This window comes from Physeter macrocephalus, chromosome 5 (assembly GCF_002837175.3).
Source record: "Physeter macrocephalus isolate SW-GA chromosome 5, ASM283717v5, whole genome shotgun sequence".
NCBI lineage: Eukaryota > Metazoa > Chordata > Mammalia > Artiodactyla > Physeteridae > Physeter > Physeter macrocephalus.
In genome coordinates this window covers 13,765,522-13,786,278 of record NC_041218.1, presented here as the reverse complement: position 1 = coordinate 13,786,278, position 20,757 = coordinate 13,765,522, and the positions used below count along the sequence as shown (strand labels likewise).

Sequence of the window (20,757 nt, the reverse complement as noted above, 5' to 3'; positions counted from 1 at the left end):
GATGGTTTGATGAAAGGTCGTATGGGATCTATTTATAAGAAACGCAGGACTTATCTTCAATTAATTTAGTAATTTGTAAAAATTTTCACAGAAGTTTCTTTCTTCTTTAAGATATAAATAAAGCAAGGCTGAGAATACTATTGTAAGTAATTCAGAGAATTACATAACCTTTGGTTCTGAACAAACTCTTCTCTCCTAGTCTATGGATATACCATATTTGTTTGTGAAGGCAGTATCAACCCAAAAGGATTTTACTCAACAATTAAGTGTACTACTGACTAATCTCTTGTCTTAAAACGCAGCTTGATGGAATAAAGGATGAACCCATCTACCCAGGTATCAACAAAAAAAAATTAAAAGAAAATATAAACCTTCATGTATAATAGTAGTCTATAAACTGCATAAACTAAGGTTTTTGGAAAAGGACAAATGTGGAGATTTGACTGAGCCTAACTTTCCCCGCAGTAGTTAAAATAAACACACCTTTAAAACATGTAACAATTGTTTCTTTATAATTGTAGGTTTTGCAATTTCTCTCCCCCTTAGGATACATTGTTATCTTTGTTACAAGGTATATGCCTTAAACGTATCTGAGATCCAGATTACAGTTATTAGCTTCTTGTTTATAATTATTTATTAAAACAAACATATATTGAAGAAAAAAATACAGCTAACTCGAATTACTAAACCTGAGAAAATGCATTCAAAATCCACTAGTTCAACCCAATGTTAAAGATGGAGAGACTTGGAGGAGGTCAAGAAACGTGCAAGTTAAGAGTCAAACAGCACGAGAGTACAGACCTTCTGACTCCAAGACCAATGCCGCCCCCTTCCCACCTTGCCACTCTAATGTCAGTTATTATTACAAAAAATCATGGCCAAATTTAAACCTAGCCATATCTTGACTAATTCAGAATCCTACCTTGGAATTCTCTTTATGGAACTGCTACAGATAAGTTCAGGGAATTTAGGCAAATGTAGCTTTGAAAGCCCTTGCAGCTTTTCTATTTCCAGCAGGGTGTCCCAAAGTCTTACTGCAGATTCAGTTATTTAAAGCTTAAAACTGCACTAAGAGTTTTGGGACACGCTGTATTCAGCTTGGAGCAGACGTTCTCAAACTTTTTGGTCTCAGGACTCTTTTTCAGTCTTAAAAATTATGGACAACCCCAAGAAGCTTCTGTTTATGTGGATTATACCTGTGGATATTCATCATATTAAAACTTAACTGAGAAACTTAAAATATTTATTAATTTAAACAACAAAACAGTCATTAGATGTTAACATAGATCACCCATTTTTTAATGAAAAGTAACTATTTTCAAAAACAAAGTTTAGTGAGAAGAACAGTACTGCTTTTTTTTTTTTTTTTGCCACGTTGCGCGGCACGTGGGATCTTAGTTCCCCGACCAGGGATTGATCCCGCATCCCCTGCAGTGGAAGCGTGGAGTCTTAACCACTGGACCACCAGGGAAGTCCCTGCAATTCTTTTTGACTGGTTTAACGGCAGCCAGCTAGAGTCACATCTTTGCTTACGCATTCAATCTGCTCTGATGTGTTGAAGAATATGAAGAAAAATCTAGTCTCACACAGGACGACCCTGGGGACCTCTGCAAGGGTCTTAAGGACCCTCCTGAGAACAGCTGGCTTAAGAAAATGATCCTATGCTGCCCTTTTCACAGCCTCCTGAAATTAACTGCAAATAAGTTTTAGTTCCCTTCTCTTATAACTTCTCTTTCTTATTTTCCACAAAGCAGAAATAGGAATAAAGAAAGAGAAGAAAGAGCTATGCAGGGCACACAAAACTGAGTGTTAAAAATCTACCTTTCATTTTTCTTTTTGTCCTTCCTTTCCCAGCTGCCCATAATTATACAGTTCTTTCTAGTCTAAAGAAAGTAACTTTCCAATTCAGGCTTAAATAAGATTGTGAAACAGCCTCTCTCTTAAAGGGAGTAATTCTTTTACTGAAACCTTAATAATGGCTGCAGATCACACCTGCTTAAATTGCATACTTTTTTTTTTGAAACAGGATACACAGAACATTCTGAACACAAAATATTTTAAAGAGACAATCTGAATAAAATTTAAACAGTGTTTATAAAATATACTTTTTGTTTGAAATATACTGAAACTGGCTTCATAATATTCTTTTTAAAGATAAAGAAAAAAGTTAAAATCTATTTATATATAAAATAAGATCAACATTGATTTTTGTGAATACTGAGAACTATGAAAATACTATAGTTGAAATCTTCAGTGACTTTCTAATAACTCAACAGCATCTCAGGGTCCAAAAATTTAATTAATGGAGAAATAGCCTCAATTCTTACCATCCACAAAATGGATCCAGACAACTGTTCAAATTGATGGGACCCACTCCATCGAGATTTCACTGTGGCTAGACCAAAATCACCTATTTTTACTGTGAGGTCTTCATGAAGAAAAATATCTGAGGTGTAGTAAGTAAAGGAAAACAACAGATCTCATTTTCCTATCAAAGCAACCATTATGAAAAATTTAGGTAAGAGATCTAATTTCTATAATTCTATATATTATGATATTCTTTAAAGAAGTATAGTACTTCATATTTCCTTTTAAAGTTAATAAATATGTTTTAAAAATAATTAGTGTTATTTGGACTCTGTGACCTGCTTTTAAGATATTTGGTGCTTGAAATGTGGTAGGATGAGGTGAGATGTTTTCCTAAGTTTATGGGAGACATTGAAACTTTCCCATTAGATTTTAGTAATGTAGGCCCAAATATCTTTCTGGCACTGCTGGGAAAGCTGTAAAGGCTCTTCACTGGAATGAAGGAAGGCAACTGGCAGACAGGATCTTAACCTGGGCTTATGGAAGAAGAAACATTACGTTTTTCTCACCTCATTGTTATATAATGTAGAGCCTTCAGTTACATCTCAACTACCACTGAGCAAGGTCAGAGCACTGAAAGAAACTAGTAGATAGCTACAAAACTATGCATTTTATAGTGCTTCTAGAACATAAACAAGCAATCAAAGAGTCCTACTATCATAATGACTTGATAGGTTTTTTTATAATGGTCAATTGTTCAAAAACCAAAAGCAGGTTGTAGTACCTTGTATTACTATACTCCTGTGTAAACCCATTTATTAATTCCCTTTACAGTGTATTATTGAACTTAGCATGAAAACTGTTTTTACATAATGTGAAGATAAAATGCAGGAGAAAAGGTCAGGATGTTTTCAAACTTCGCAGACAAATTCAGGAAGGATACTATTACTCTTGAGGTCTCTGTGGATGATTGACTTGGCGTGTAAGTAACTGAAAAACAAAACATCATTTTAACCTGAGTAGAGCTAAAGACTCTGGCCTCAGTATCTATAGAACACATTTAGGGGTGTAAATAAAGATTTATTTAGAATCATGATACAACTGCAAACTGTACATAACCCCTTTAAATAAGAAATAGTAAAATAGACTGCAAGTGAACTAAGGATTTTAGGTCCATATTACTATTATGGTACAACCAAAATCTTTTCTATTGAAAGACTTTGCTTTATCTTTTACTATTTACCAATACAAACCTTCCACTCCAGTCAAGCCTATTTATCCAGGTCCTTTAAGTATACCTTGGTATTTAATCCCATCTCTGTGACCAATGCTCCCCTCTCACACCAAATTAGCTTTCATTCTATTCTCTACTGAATCATACTTATTCTTTAAGATTCAATATACCTTATGACTCCTAAGTGAAGCTTTCTCAAGACTCAACCACAAGTGATCTTTCTTTCCCCTGTTCAGTTACGTAGTAATTATTTTAACAGTTTGATTCATGTATTTTTTTCACCTGCCTATGTTCACTTTCTATTTGGAATGTAAACTCTGATAAAATAAAACCATTTTTAAAAGTAGAATTATATATTCTTAAAATACTTTCTTAAAACTAGTGAGGAGCTAACTTTCTGATGTAATGGACACAGTGAGTCTATTTCAAAGTCAATGATAAGTTTAAATCATCTGATACCCCTAAAAACTTAGTTGAGTTTATTGAGGGAAAGAGCTGTGTCTAGTTTATTTCTGTTTATTCCCAGTGCCTAGTACAGTGCCTGGCATGTGGTAGGTAGTCAACACATATCTGTTGAATCAACTACAGTGAGATGCATATAATGTCCTAGTCAAGGTTATTTTTCTTCATTTAATACTGGAAAGAACAGATATATGAGAATTCTGAAATCTAACAATGACTGTTAGGAAATAAATTTTGCCTTACAGTAAAACCTTAAAATTCAAATGATATAATCAAAATTATGTAATGAACATTGTTAAAAATGAAAGATTTGCAAATAATTAAGTTTATTATTTATGCTTTCTCACCTTCAATTAAATTTTCTCATCCAGAGATCAATACCTCGAAATTTTTTCTCAGACCAAATTTTCATTTAAAATTACTTGTTTATACAAGTAATTCCTTCTCCTCCAATTACTCTTACATGATACTGTTTACTTCCTTCACAGCATTTATCACAATCTGAACTTATCTTGCTGTTATGATTTTTTAGGCCTAGCATTTGATATACTACATCACACTGTCACTCTTCCACTGAAAAAAACCATGATGTCATAGGTCTCATTTGCTTAAAAAGTTCTGCAGTGGCAAACAAAGGTAAAAAATAGATGGAGAAAAATGAGTCTCAATCAAAAGCTCTTCCAAGATGGGGAGACCTTATCCTCATTAGAAAGAAAAGGGGACAGGTGATGGTGCTGGCGGTGGAGCTCAGGGCTTCAGTCTGGTATTTAGTGCACAGATAAGGTGTTGGTCTTTGAAAAGACATTCTGTCTCCTTTGAAATTAAAAACAACAATAACAACAACAAATGGATGGTATACATGAAAATATGGAGGCATGATGAAGTTATAAGATGGGAAGATAAAGGTATTTCTTGATGGATAGTGTCAATCCTTTCAACAAATCTGATACAAAGAAATACAGCAAGAATAAGGTAGACAGAAATGTAACTAGAGGGTTGAAGAGAGAAAATTTCTGACCAGGAAAGTACTAGATAATTAACAAAATATAAATATGATGGCTGAGCTAGTGACATAACCATAAACAGCATAAATCTATTATAGGCCAAAGTTGCACATAGCTGCAACTTGAAATAACACTACTTTATTCTTTTTTTTTTTTTTTTTTTTGTGGTATGCGGGCCTCTCACTGTTGTGGCCTCTCCTGTTGCGGAGCACAGGCTCCAGACGCGCAGGCTCTGCGGCCATGGCCCACGGGCCCGGCCGCTCCGCAGCATGTGGGATCTTCCTGGACCGGGGCACGAACCCGTGTCCCCTGCATCGGCAGGCGCACTCTCAACCACTGTGCCACCAGGGAAGCCCACTTTATTCTTGTGTAATCCTCTATTGTTTAGAAATTGCTTTACTAACGTATATCTCATTTAATAAACTCTTTCTGTAACACATCTATAACAAAAGCAGCAAAAGTACAGAAATCCAGGTCTATATAATGGAAGGTTGGAAAGAAAAGAGACTTTAATTCCCCAGCTGGAAAAATGGGATAGGTATCATACCTCAATCCCTACATAATATTCCAGAGTAATTACTACCCTAAATAATTCTATATAGGCTGACACTAAACCATAATTTCCTAAGCACCAACCAGTTACAATGGAAGACGCCAAAAACCACATAATTGGTTGAGGGTAAGGAAGGGAACAAGAATAAACTGACTTTGCTACAGATGATGTAAAAGTTTATCCATTACATAGGACAATTAAATTAGACCTCCTTCTTACCTTTCGAAGATGTTAAGTAGAACCTTATAAGTTTATAAAAGTAGCAGGAAAGAAAAAACATGCTATAAACTAAATGAATATCAGTCTCTTGATAGGTTTGCTAGGAGTCTCCTTCCGTGTAAAAGAAGAAGTGTCCATCTACAGACTCAATTTAATCTTAAAGCTGGCAAATCATCCAGTAAAATTTGTTCTCTACACTGCTTCTTCCAAGGTTTTATCCAAGATTCAGCTTTTCAACGTTCTTTTTAGACCATAATATGATGCCCCGAAAGGAAATACAATGCTCTAGATTTGATCTGATCAACACAAACTAGAGTGAGATTCTCATCTTCATCCTCCCCTTAAATGTAAGACCTGAAACCACAAAACTCCTAGAAGAAAACATAGGCAGTAAGCTCCTTGACATTGGACTTGATGACAAGTTGTCTGGGTCTGACACCAAAAGTAAAGACAACAAAAGCAAAAACAAACAAATGGACTACACCAAACTAAAAAGCTTCTGCACAGCACAGGAAACCACCAACAAGATGAAAAGGCAACCTACCAAATGGGAGAAAATATTTGCAAATCATATATCTGATAAGGGGATACCCCAAAAATATAAAGAACTCATACAACTCAGTAGCAAAAAACCCAATCTAGTTTTAAAAATAGACATTTTCCCAAAGAAGACATGCAAATGGCCAACAAGGTACATACATGAAAAGGTGTTCAACATCACTAATCACCAGGGAAATGCAAATCAAAACCACAATGAGATATCACCTCATATCTGTTAGAATGGCTATTATCAAAAAGACAAGAAATACCAAGTGTTGGTGAGGAGTAAAGGGAATACTTATGCACCGTTGGTGGGAATATAAATTGGTGCAGCTGCTATGGAAAACAGACTGCAGGTTCCCCAAAAAATTAGAAACAGAATTGCCATATGATGTAGCAATCCCACTTTTGGGTATATATATATATATCCAAAAAAATTTAAATCAGGATCTCAAAGAGTTATTTGCACTCTCATGTTCACTGCAGTATTATTCACAACAACCAAGACATGGAAACAACCTAAGCGTCCATGAATGGATAAAGAAAATGTAATACACACATACATACACATAGGAATAAGCCATAAAAAAAGAAGGAAATCCTGTCATTTATGACAACATGGATGGATCTCGAGGGCATTATGCTAAGTGAAATAAGTCAGAGAAAGACAAATACTGTATGATCTCACTTACATTTGGAATCTCAAAAAACAGAAAAGACAAAAACAAAACCCAAATTCATCTTCATCTTCCTTACAGCAGGGAAAAATGTTTATCACGCCAGCCATTATTATTACGGCAGCCACAGTCACTCTACTGACTCCAATTAAAATTATATTCAATTACAGCCCTAGAGAGTTGTTCTTCTTGCATTGCTCCTACAAAACCATTTCCCTCATCCAAAATTTGTATACTTCTCTTTTTTGGACTTGGGTAAGATTTCATATTTTGTAGACATGACCTGTAATTTCAGCTTATTAAAATTTTAGTTTTCACTAAAAAACAAGTTATAAAAGATCAGCATGCTAATGATGCCCTCATCTAAGTCATCTGTAAATACGCAGTCATATTCAAGAGAAGGAGGACAAAAATCTCCTAGCCTAAGAGCTTTAGGTATGACAATAATACAGTTATGAACCTAGTTAAATTCTTCATGTTTGTTACATATCTCCTCCATCTTATCCTCAAGAATATCATGAGAAATATTATTCAAATACCTTGCTGAAATTCAAATACTATGCCTACGCCATCTGTAGGTGCAGGCATTTACCAGTCTAGTCTATTTATAAAAGCCTCAAGTATCTCTCACTCAAGTTTGCTGCTATTTTCTTGTATTTTCTATTTCTAAAACCAAACGACTGGCCTACACAGACATTAGCAATTCAGTCCTCTTTCATCTAATGCTACACAATTTCAAAAAAGTTCATCAGTCTTCACACAGCAAGCTAAATCTCTCCTCTGACACCAATAGAGAATTTAGCAGTTGACTGGACTGGTATGCGTGACAGTGGTGACAAGGTGTTATTTTATCCAAATACAGTTTCAAATTCTGGTCTCCCTTCTACTTTGTTGCCCTCCAAGCCCTCATAATCACAATGTGGAAAGTGAGCAAGACTGAAGGGAATGCCATCCTGCTACTGCTGTGTAGTCAGTAATCATTTACCACTTTAAAATAATTAAAATCCTTAATACATGGAGTTCACACATTTTTCAGTTGTGCTTTATAGTGGCCTAAATTCTATTTTCACTTAGATTTTTCAGTTTCTCTCGCGTTAAAAAAATCAAATTTATTGAGGTATAACTAGTATACAACACAAAATGCACCCAATTTTTATGCACAGTTTAAAGGGTTTTTCACAAACACATATATATATACTTGTCTAAAGACCAACCACAATCAAGATGGATATCCATCACCCCTAAAAGTTTCTTCACACATTTCTGCAATTAATAACACCCACCCTAGGCTCAGGCAATCATTGATAATGATTTCTGTCACTAGCGATTAGTTTTGCCTTTTCTAGAATTTCACATAAATGAAAACATATGGCTTCTTTTGCTCAGCATGATCCTGAGATTCACACACTGGCTGCATGCAGTATTAAGAGTGTATAGATACACCATAACTTACCCAGTTACCTGTCAGACATTTGGGTTGTTGTGTTTTTTGGCAATTATGAATAACATACTATAAACATTCATGTACAAATCTTTCTTGTTGACTTGTTTTCATTTCTTTTGGGGAAATAAGTAGGATTAGAATTGCTCATATGGTAATTTTAATTTTAAAAGAAACTGCCAAAGTGGTTGTACCATTTAAGATCCTCTCCAGCAATGTATAAGAATTCTGGTTACTCTGCATCCTTGCTAATAAACCTGGTATTGTTGGCTTTGATTATAAGCATTCTAGCGGGTGTGCAGTGGAACCTTGTCTATTTTAATGCCTAACATATTGAACATTTTTGCATTGCTTATTTGCCATTCTTTTATATTCTTTAATAAATTACTCCAATCTTTTGCCCATTTTTTCACTGGGTAGTTTGTCTTATTACTGAGTTGTAAGAGTTCTATATATGCTTTGCATACAACTCTTTCACCAGATAATGTATCTTGCAAACATTTTCTTCAAGACTGTGGCTTGTCTTTTCATTTTCTTAACAATGTCTTTCAAAAAGCAAAAGTTTTGAATTTTGATCAAGTCCAATTTACAAATTTTTTCTTCTACGGTTCTTAATTTTTGTGTCCTAAGAAATCTTTGCCTATCTTTGGGCTACAGTGATTTTCTCCTATGTTTCTTCTAGAAGTTTTAGATGTTCAGCTTTTAGTCTTAGGTCTGTGATCCATTTTGAATGAATATTCATGCCTTGTATCAGGAAAGGGCTATTTATTTATCCTATATGGATATACAGTTGTCCCAGCAACATTTGTTAAAAGGACTATCCTTTCTCCATGAATTGCCCTAGCATCTTGGTTAAAAAAAAAAAAAAAAAAAAGACAACTGACCAAAGACGTAATAGATATATTTGCAGGCTTTCTTTCCTCTTTTGTTGATTCACGCATCTATCCTTATGCCAATAGCACAGTGTCTTGGTTACTGTGGCTTTATAGAAAGTTCTGAAATTTCACACTAAATGTCCTTCAACTTTGTTCTTTTTCAAAACTGTCTTGATTATTCTAGCCACTGCATTTCCATATACATTTTAGGATCAACTTGTGAATTTCTACAAAAAGTTCTGCTGAGACTTTGACTGGGACTGCACTGAACCTATAGATTCTATAGATCAATTTGGAAAGAACAGACATCTTAACGATATTGAGTTTTCTAGTCCATGAATATGATGATATTTGTGTGTCTTTTTTGTTTCCTAGCTGGGACCTGCATTAGAGAGGGTATAATCTCTCTTTGGAAAATATTCTCATCATAGTTTCTTAAGTACAACACTGGCCTGAAGAGAATAAATGAGAATGTATTGTAAACATGGAATATCATGATATTGATGGAATAGCAAAAACTATGCTATTCTCTCTTTTTAAGTTCACTTCAAACATTCATAAGCCCAAATACATAAAATCAGAAGCATGATATTTCTTTATTTATAAGAGCAAGACAGCTCAATGTGGGAAAGGATAGATATTTGAACAAATGTTGCTGGGACAACTGGATACCTGTATGAGGAAAAAAAAACTTCAACCCTTACCTCATACCAGTTTGAAGTGGGTTGAAGAACTAAAACTAAAAGCAAAAACTGTAAAACTTCTATAAGAAAACAAAGAATTACTATCACCCTCTTGTACACGTAAAGCATTTTCAAGTTCTCAGGATATTTTTACATCACTTGGTTTTATAACCTTTGTGTTTCTTTGTGAGGCAAGCAAAAAGGCAATAATTCCACTTATGCTGATGGGAAAACCAGAGCCCAGAGGACCTAAGTGACATGACCAGAGAGGCATAGTGGAAAGGGCATGGGTTTTGAGTGTACAGATTTCGCTTTGAATTCCAACTGTATCACTTACTAGCCATATGACCTTGGGTACATGACATAATCTCTCTAAGCTTTGGATTCCTAACCTGTAAAATGGAGATAATAATTATGTTCACCTTCATAGGTTCTTTCTTTCATTTATTTAACACATATTTATTGAAAGCCCACCATGTGCTAAGCAACAACTGTTCTAAGTCTTGGAGATAAGGCAGAAAATCCCTACCCTCAAGGGGCTTGCATTTTCGTACAGAAGATAGAAAATAAAAAAGATGTATGAGTAGAATATACTGTATTCCATAGGTGGGAGACAGGAAATGCTAAGTTGTAGGGGGCTGTAATTTTAGGCCAGGGAGGGCCTCTTTACAAAGGACATTTTGGGTAAAGAGTCAAAGGAGGGGAGGGAGTCATGCAGATATGGGATAAGAACACAGCAGGCACAGAGGGACTAGCAAGGGTAAAGTCCTACAGCAGGTGTGTACCTCCCATGTTCTAAGAATGGCAAAGAAGGCAGACTGGCTTGGAACAGCAAGAGCAAGAGGGAGAAGAGTAGTGAATGAGCTGAGAGAGGTAGTAAAATAGGCAGTGGGGGAGGGAGGGTTGTGGTGGTGGTCACATTACAAGGACTATTATAAGAACTTTGGCTTCCTTTCTGCATGAAATGTGAAGACACTGGAGGAGCAGAGGAGCAACGTAATCTGACCAAAGTCTTCAAAGGACCACTCTGGCTGCTGTGCTGAGAATAAACCGAAGGTGGGTAAGGGTGGAAGCAAGACACTCATCCAGCCAAGAGATAACTGTGTCTTGAATCAGGGTGAGAGCAGAATAGGTGATGAGAAGCTGTAAGAGTCTAGATATACTTTAAAGATAGAGCTAACAGGAGTTGATTAATAGACTGGTTGTATGGTATGAGAAAAAGAAAGGAGTCAAAAATTAAGTACAAAATGTCAGGCATAAGCAGCCTAAGAACAGAGTTGCCAGTTACTGAGATGAAAAGACTGCTGGAAGGGCAGGCTTGAGGAAAAAGATCAGGACCTCAGAATTAGACATGTTAAATTTGAGATGTCCATTAGACAATCAAGCGATGTGGAGCACACAGATATGACAGTCTGGAGTTCAGAGGAAATGAACTGGCTGGAGACTGGCATAGAAAAGGTAATTAAATGGTATTTTAACTCATGAAACTGGATGAGATTACCAAAGGAACGTAATCCCTGGACTATTCCAATATTTAGAGAGGTTGAGGAGTTGAAAAAGAACTAGCTGAGAAGGAGCAGATAGTAAGGAGAAGGAAAATCAGAATATGATTTAAAGTAGTGCTTCTCAAACTTAAGTATGCATACAAATCACTTAGGGATCTTGTTAAAATGCAGTCTTCAATTCCGTAGATCTGGGATGGTGCCTAAAATGTGTCATTTGAAAAGGCTCCCAGGTGGTAGAGTTTAAAGGATTAAGAAGAGGTTTCATGAAAAAGAGTGTGATCAAATGCATTATATATTTCTGATGGGTCAAAAAGATTGAGGACTGAGTATTTAACCACTGGATCTAGCAACATGGTAATTATCTTATTCAGAGATATTTCAGTGAAGTGTCAGGGGCAAAAAAGCCTGACTGGAGTGGAGTCCAAGAAAAAAGGGGAGGGAAGAAAATTAGAGAGTGCATATCAACAACTCTGTTGAGAAGTTTTACTATAAAAGAAACAAGAGGAATGAGGGGATAGCTTCAGAGGGAAGTGGATCAAGGAAGGGACCTCCACAACTTTTTTAATTATGAAAATTTTTAATCACAGAGAAAAATTAAAAGAGTACAATAAATGCCCTGGTGCCCTCCACCTAGGTTCAACAATTGTCAGCATTCTTCCAAATGTGCAGGATAAGATGTTTTAAAATGGGAGAAAATCCAGTAGAAAAGGAAAATCTGATGATGTACAGGAGAGAGCCACTCAAAAGATGTCAGTGAGTAGGAGAAAGGGGATGGAATCTCGTGCACAAAATTGAAGGACTGGCTTTTACTCTTAGTGATAAAACAGAAAAACTGAGCATGAATGTAGGTAGGTAGGTAGATATTGTGGTGGGTGCTTCTAATTTTCTTAATGAAATGGCAAGCAAGGTTATCAGCTGACAGTTCTTGGAGAAGAGGTGTTGGAGAACTGAGGATAAAGGAAGTATGACAGTGTCTACGAGAGAGGAAGAGCAATAAACCAGGGAAGGGAAAGTATGATTGCTGCATGGCATTAAGGGCCCACTTGAGGTGTTGAAAGGATTGACTAAACTGAAGAAGCAGAACAGTGTAGAGTTTAAGGAAATACACTCTGGAGCCAAAGGGCTTGCGGCAAGTCACTTGGCCTTTTAAACTGTAGTTTCTCCATCAGTAAGTAGGGGATAATAATAGGATCTACCTCACAGGGTTGTTGAGGATTAATTGAGATAGTATATAAAGAACACAGAACAGTGTCTGGCACAAAGTATTATGTAATTGCTAAATATATCACTGTATATAAAAAACCACAAAACATAGTTGGTATAAAAAAAAGAGTGAGTTACTAGTAGTATCAGAGCTGGAGTCAACATAATATTTATTGATCAGTAAAGATGTCTAAAATAAGAGCAAGTAAAAAAAAAGGTAAAACCAGTGTGATTCCATATTTAAAACGACAACAACAAACCACCGTATACAGTATTAAAATACAGAATTCTGAAAAGATACACAATACTACACATCAAAACACTAATGGTACTTTTCTCTCAGTGGAGTATTGGTGCTTGTTTACGTTTACATTTTCTAAATTTTCTATAATGATTATGTATTTCCTTATAATACCTTATATTTTGAAATTAAGAAAAACTGCAACAAAGGCTAATATAGAAATCACTTATTCTCACCATACTTAACCCTATTAAATTTTTACACATTTGCCTCCTGTCTTTTAAAAAAATTTATACCTGTAAAAAGGTTGTGAAAGTAAAACACAACTGTAGAATCTTTTTAATTAAAAGCCAGAAACCACAAGAATTTTATATAGGTAAAGCTAAAGCCCCTCTCTCCTTGATAGCTATCCCCATCTTGACCCCTTTTTGCCATTCCTGAAGACAACAACTACTGAGCTTGGCATATACCTTCTAATCTTTGCTTTAACACTTCTACATACATATATGTCAGACTTAAAAAATATATACGTAATGTTTTGTTGTTAAAATTTTAAGTGGTCTCATGCTACAGCTTGCTTCTCTCACTGGACATATTGTAAAGCTGATGTTGATACATATATTATTCATTTCTGCTATATATTCTTTCCCTGCGCATATGTGCCAAACTTTATCAGTCCTCTACTGATGGACATTTATGTTTCCAATTTTTCACTTTATATATTTTCCTGTAATACACCTCTTCCTATACATCTCTTGGAACAAAAGCTGGTGTTTCTTGTGGGTAGACCAGACACTTTACTTTTTTTTTTTTTTTTTTTGCAGTACGCGGGCCTCTCACTGTTGTGGCCTCTCCCGTTGCGGAGCACAGGCTCCGGACGCGCAGGCTCAGCGGCCATGGCTCACGGGCCCAGCCGCTCCGCGGCACGTGGGATCTTCCCGGACCGGGGCACGAACCCGTGTCCCCTGCATCGGCAGGCGGACTCTCAACCACTGCGCCACCAGGGAAGCCCCAGACACTTCACATTTTAACAGATACTTGCAAAATGTCCCCAGGGTGGTTGGTTGCATCAGGAGTGTCCCAGTAAGCAATTCCCCTAACCTTTATCAACACTTAACCTTGCCAGAATTTAGGAATTTTCCCAATTCCAGTGGGTAAAAAATAGTGTACTTCTTTTAATTTGCATTGCTTGTGATTATCAGCATCCTCCTCTCAATTACTGTTTTTATCGACCAGAAAATGACGTTTGCTAGAATTATTCTTCAATTAATTAGAATTATTTTCAATCATTAATACATGTTCACCATCTTCTCAGCTTCAATTCATCCTTCTCTCTTTCCTGTAACTAGGTTTACTTATGAGTAAAAGGAGGCATACGCTTCATTATTTTAAAAAGTAAATTGTGAGGATTTATCCCCAAATTATTTTTAATCACCTTATATACAGAATATAACACTCCTGTGAGTAAACAACAGACCACACCTTTTCTTTGTGCCTCCTTGATTTAACATTTAGTCAATTTTCTAATAAAGTTAAATTTAAAATTATAAATAAATATTAGACTGAAATGAAAAGTCCTGCAAAGAAACAGCATGACAGACTGATGAGTCCTGAAATTTCTTTAGTAACATTATTTTTTAAAATACCCTGGCCCTTAGGCTGAATCAATGACTATCAGGTGAGAAGATGATAAACATACTACATGAACCCTGATTCCTAGGAGTGAGTCTTTAATTATCTACCACTAGAATAGCTCTGCTCTCTTAATCTAGGAATCAGAAATGATCTTTTACTGAAGAGAGAGAACAGAACCACACAGGAGAAATGTCACTCATTCACCGTGTGCTTATATTCTATAATCCAATAAAGGTGACATATGTGAAAGTCCCAGTGATTCAACCTTCCTAATTACTAAAGTTTTTATCTTATGAATGACTGTGACCTCAGTACTTTATACAATGAGATAGGATGCTCTTATTCTGCTTATACCCTGTGACTTTAGAGTCAATTTTGCAAAGTAGAAAAGATCACTTTCAACAGCATCTGGAAATCATGCAGGGGGCAGACTATTTTGAAATGAGGCTGTGCAGAAGTACATTATTAAGCAGCTATTTAAATAGTCTATGGAGTTACTGGTCAGCTACATCCAGCTTGTTCTGTTCTTTGTGAAATGATGGTGGAAGACACGGGAAGAGGAACCCGACATTTAAAAGTTTAATAATTGCAAGGAAAAGTAATTTCCAGTGTACTTTAAATATCAGTATTTTAACATTTTAAATTGTTATCTGAATGTTCCTCATAAAGCATCTGTTCTTGTTTCACAGATAGAAAATCTTCTTTTATCTCTGAGAAAAGTGATGGGGTTTTTTTTTTGCGGGGGGCTATCTCTTCTCCTTGCATTGTGTTTGTTTATTCCTAGTTGCCTTTTCCCCCATTTGTTCTCTCTCACTGGCATCAGAGACTTTCCCTCTGATGTCTGGTAATTGAGAGATAATTTGTCTTTACTCAGATTGAGACTAAAAGGCTACGGAAAGCTTTGAGCATACAGATGGGCTTCTTGTTTTTGAACTCCCATGTACTCCCATCTAGGTGGAATCCCTGATATCACTACCTTTGGGTCTTTACTCTTGGCTGGTAAGATTCCTCAGACAAAACTCGTCCAATCTCCTGCCTGAAGGGGAAGGTGTGGCTGCCAGGAGTCCGGGAAGCAAATGAAAAGAGAGTACTGGGGAACTCTCCGTTCATCACTCAGTAAGCAGTCAATCACACACACACCCCACCCCCATTTCCCCCTATGTCCTAGGTCCAGAGAGTTTCTCCCCTCTCCAGAGAATACATCTCCAGTGTACTGCCAGGGTAGGGATGGGGTATCTACACAGTGGCACAGAGCAGAAGGGATTTAGAGAAACATTTAGGACAGGCCTTTTCATTTATGTACTCTTCCTCCTCCAGAGATAACCTCACAGTGCCAATTCTTGAGACTTGCGAATTCTGTGGTACAAATCAGGTTGGTTTCCATTTTTCCACAGCCAGTTAATAATTTAGTTTTTTTGGGTGTACTATGTCCATTATCACTTCTCCATCTGCTTTCTAGCTTCTAAAATGTTACTGCTATTCTTTTCTTCCTCTTTGTTTTCTCCACCTTTACATGTTCATGCTTCAAAAAAATTTTCATTATTATAGCTTTGGTGGCGTTTCAAGAGAGCAAAAACCTGTCACCTTAACCTGAAAATCACGCAGCCACTTTAATAAGAGGATTTGCAATCTGCCAAAGCCTTCAGAAACTAAAGATGTGTTGGTACATTTAACCCCAGTTGTACATATTGTCTTATAAAGAACCGAAGGGAATTGTATCTTCTTTGGTTAAATTTAAGCTGGTAATAAAAAATATAATGTTAGAAGCCTTACATTTTATAATTAATACTTTTTCAGCTATTAAAATAGAGGATAAACTGATGGGATGATCTACATTCATAGCCAGACATACTCATCATATAGTGTTACTTAAAAATGTAAGCAAAGTATTTTAGAGAAATTAATTGACTGTAAAGCTTTATACTTATCGATCCCAAACTGTAAAGTAATGGGAAAATATTGCCTCTTAACTAACTATTCCCCAGACCACAGAACGATTCCAAGTTGATAGTGTTCTTCTCTCTCGTCACTTCTTACCTTAATCGACACTGGCACTTCACTGTCTCCTTACTGTTTCTAAAACAATTTTTAACACTATTCTCTGCTGCCTCTGTGTATAGCAAAAGCATTTTCCCCTCTGTTATTCTTTTATTACTTTTTTGACTATTTTTCCTTTTCTTGACATTTCTCAGTTTTGATATGACAAGGATGTGACTGCTTTCTCTTCTGGAAGGTAAACCTATCAATAATATGCAGTTGTGTGTAATCATGGTTTCATTTTTAAATTTTTGTAATATGTATCTATCATAGGCCAGGCCTTGTTCTAGGCATTAGAGATTAAAAAATGAACAAAACAAGACCCCTGCTCTTGTACAGCTTGTATTCTAGTGGGGATGACAGACAATAAACAAACATGTTATATGGAATTGGGTGTTAAAAACAAAAACAAGAATGGGGTATAGAGTGACAGAGTGGGGCAGGAAAATGTTATATAAGGTGATCAGAGAAGGCTTCCTTTAAAAGGCAACATTTGAACAGAGACAAAAGAGAGAAGCTCTATGAATATTTGTGGCATGAGTACTTATCCCCAAAAGGAAATAACAAGTACAAAGGCCCTGAGGAAAGAGCATGCTTGGCCTGCTGAAGAAACAGCAAAGAGACTGGTGGGGTGGGAGCAGAACAAGCTTTGTTTCTCTCTCAATGTTTACCATTCTGGCCAAGGTTTACTCTTTGCAAGACTTTTTAAAAAATTAATTAATTAATTGATTGGCTGCGTTGGGTCTTCATTGCTGTGCGTGCGGGCTTTCTCTAGTTGTGGCGAGCAGGGGCTATTCTTCGTTGCGGTGCACGGGCTTCTCATTGTGGTGGCTTGTCTTGTTGCGGTGCGCAGGCTCTAGGTGCGCGGGCTTCAGTAGTTGCAGCACATGGGCTCAGTAGTTGTGGCTCGCGGGCTCTAGAACGCAGGCTCAGTAGTTGTGGCCCATAGGCTTAGTTGCTCCATGGCATGTGGCATCCTCCTGGACCAGGGCTCAAACCCGTGTCCCCTGCATTGGCAGGTGGATTCTTAACCACTGTGCCACCAGGGAAGTCCCTCTTTGCAAGATTTTAATAGAATCTTTCAGATTTGAACAGATTCAGATTCAGAGGTGAGATTGTTTTAAGTCTACTGGATAAGTGGTAATGTTACTGAATAAGGTAATAATTTGCTGCAATAAGGATTTTGGCTGAATACAGGTTTATAAACAATCTAAATTACAGACATATTGCCTAGTTTTGAGACAGAGAGGGTAGGACAGTGGGAAGATTTAACAGCTAGATCTGGTTTTGAGTCTTGGTTCTATGCTTATTTGCTACAAATGATCCTGAGTCAGAGTTTTAGGCATTAGTACATGTATACTCTTTTACCTTTTTTATTCTAATTTTATAATGTAAAAGCAGTATAGTGGTTCTAGTGGTTATGGGGAAAGAATAATGGTTTGGGAGTCAAAAATTTTGACTTAAACACCTTTGCTGCTGCTTATTAAATGTGGAGTCTAGACAAGTCATTTAGAAGCCTCAGTTTCCTTATCTGTAAACATAAAATAAAAATATCTACTTCATAACATTATAAAGATTAAATGACATAATGGCCTATGCATGTGAAAACCATTTGTATACTATAAAATGTTAAATTAACTTAAGACACATGCATATTTTAAAACTACCTATGGAACTTTCAAACATATTTTACTTACTTAAATGTTTTTCATCAAGGTGCTTTCAAAATTTATTTAATTTTACCTTTTGATTTACCTGTTTATTTGTACTCGCATGTAAAATTTATCCTTCGTAGTCAGTTTCCTATTTTGGCCCATGATAAATTTTATAGAGAAACTTTTTATCTTTTAAATTACACAGCAAAATTCGACGGATATGAACAAGTCAACTTGAAATCCTCAAAAAGGATCAAAATGTGGACTTTCATTTTACTTTACTTTTACTTTATTTCACACAGATGATCATTTTGCAATAGAAAATATAGGTATGTGGAAAAAATTTGAAAGGATAACTAACAATCATTTTATATACTTCAATAACTGTTAATGACTTTTTAGTGGGTTTTTTTTTTTGGCCTATTTTTGTCTTTTGAACCCCTATTGCTTAGCTAAATTACAGCATGCTAAACATAAATTTGTAGTCACATATTTATTATCAAATATTTGATATATGTTTTGAAGACTATACTAGAGAGAGACTATTTTATTTCTTAATATCATATTGCTAGCCATTAGTTAAAAGTGTCTACATGTTGCTGGAGAGTAACTGAAAATGTAAGTCAAAAGAATAATAGCTAAAACCTTTAAAATATCCTCAGTGGTCTTCAAAAGTAACTTACAAGAGATTTAACAGAATGGAACTTACTCCATGCCCTGTGCAGTCTGCCGTGCAATATCTATAAGTTTGATCATCTCGAATTTGGTCTCAATGATGTGGAGATGATGATATAAGCTGGAGCCCTCACACCACTGGGTAACAATAGCCAGTTGTGGCTTTGTTGAATAACCCATGAAGAGTAGGATATTCACATGTCGAGTTTTCCTGTAAAAAGAAATGTGACAGTAAATAGTAAATGTTGATAAATTTTAGCAAATGTTAAAAAAGAGGCCAAAGCAGTCTACTTATTAATAAGATGTTGTCAGAAAAAGGTATTTTTAAAAAAGCCAACAGAAGGATAAATTTAGATGAGACTTTAGGAATTGTCTAGTCTAACATCCTACCCTTTTCATAAACATCTTTTTTAGTATACCTCACAGATAGGCAACTAGAGATTCCTTAAATACCTTCAATTATGGGAAGTTTATCACTGAGACTGTAGCCTGTTCCCACTACTCTTTTTCTTTCTTTCTTTCTTTTTAAAATTTTTTTGGCTATACTGCACAGCATGTGGGATCTTAGTTCCTCAAGCAGGGATCGAACCTGTGCCCCCTGCAGTGAAAGTTCGCAGTCCTAACCACTGGACCACCAGGAAAGTCCCCTCTTTTTTTTCTTTTAAAGTGGTTCTAGTATTAGTAAAATTTTAGGTTGAGAAAAAAATCATTTTCCTACAACTTGCGCCACTGGATTCCCTGTTCTGCTCTCTGCAATGAAACAGAGTAAGTTTATACGCTCTTGAACATAACAGCCTTCTATGGACCTAAATATTCTCAGTTCTGTTGACTATTTTCTCCCTAAGTTACAGTTCCAGAATCCTCCCCACCTAAGTTGTCCTGGCCTGGACATGTTCTAGTTTGTTAATTTTCTTCAAGTTCCAGGGCTTGATACAATCTCTAAATGTGTTCTGATAAGCTTAGAATTTTGAGAGCATTGTCTCCATAAGTGGAAGTATTACTTCTCATGATCAGAACACTATATTTCCATTAATTCACTCTAGGATTAATATTTCTATCAGCTGTACCATATAATATTGCATACCACTTAAAAGAATACAGTTAAAGACAAAATATACTCAGACAAACTTTGTTTTATTCATTTTAAGTAAATCTTTAAAGCTAACAGTGGCTACCAATGGAAAACACAAGTTGATCAAGATAACTTCTCTGGAAAACGTGATTCACACAAGCTCACCTGAGTACTCCTACTTCATTTTTGAAGGCCTGTAACTGCTGAGGTGTGGGTGCTGTCACATTCAACATTTTCACTGCCACATCACCTAAAAGGTAATTGCCATTCCAAATGTCATTCCAATTTTTAAAATTTAAAAATATAAAAAAACCTAGGGTATTTTCACTAATTACCACGGCCTTAAAACTATACCATTATAAAACTGCAAATAAATTATACCTTAACTTCCTAAACTGCATTAATTTTCTAAGGATAAAAACTAAACTAACAATAATATTCCTATACTAGTATTTCAAAATACCAATCCAAAAAAACAGTCAATCTCATTTTTCCCCTGGAAATTTAGTTTAACCAATTAAACACCCATGATATTTTCCTAGTTATTTAACAAAACTAATTTAGATGCATTCACTAACTGAATGTTAAAACTGCAGCTGACAGGCCCAATGGAACTTGGCTGAAATAGAAAACTGCAGACTTCTTTATCAGAGTATTTAACACCTTTTCAAATCCATGGATCACTTGTTGCTTTTTACTTAGGAAAATTATTAAAAAAACACAAAACTGCATGTGAAAC

The 20,757-nt window shown here is 35.9% G+C and overlaps 1 protein-coding gene across 6 annotated transcripts in view; it reads right to left on the bottom strand.

Moving 5' to 3' along the window:
* BRAF (B-Raf proto-oncogene, serine/threonine kinase) overlaps nucleotides 1–20,757 on the bottom strand; it is a 149,568-nt gene that overhangs the window by 24,928 nt on the left and 103,883 nt on the right. For 5 of the 6 annotated variants that reach the window (XM_028489662.2, XM_028489663.2, XM_024127925.3 and 2 more), the window contains 4 exons: nucleotides 20,184–20,268; nucleotides 18,981–19,157; nucleotides 3,251–3,297; nucleotides 2,328–2,446 (listed from right to left, as the gene is read on the bottom strand). In XM_028489662.2, coding sequence (XP_028345463.1) covers nucleotides 2,328–2,446; nucleotides 3,251–3,297; nucleotides 18,981–19,157; nucleotides 20,184–20,268 — 428 coding nt within the window. The remainder of the gene's footprint in view (nucleotides 1–2,327; nucleotides 2,447–3,250; nucleotides 3,298–18,980; nucleotides 19,158–20,183; nucleotides 20,269–20,757) is intronic. The other variant, XM_028489664.2, reaches the window with a different exon arrangement.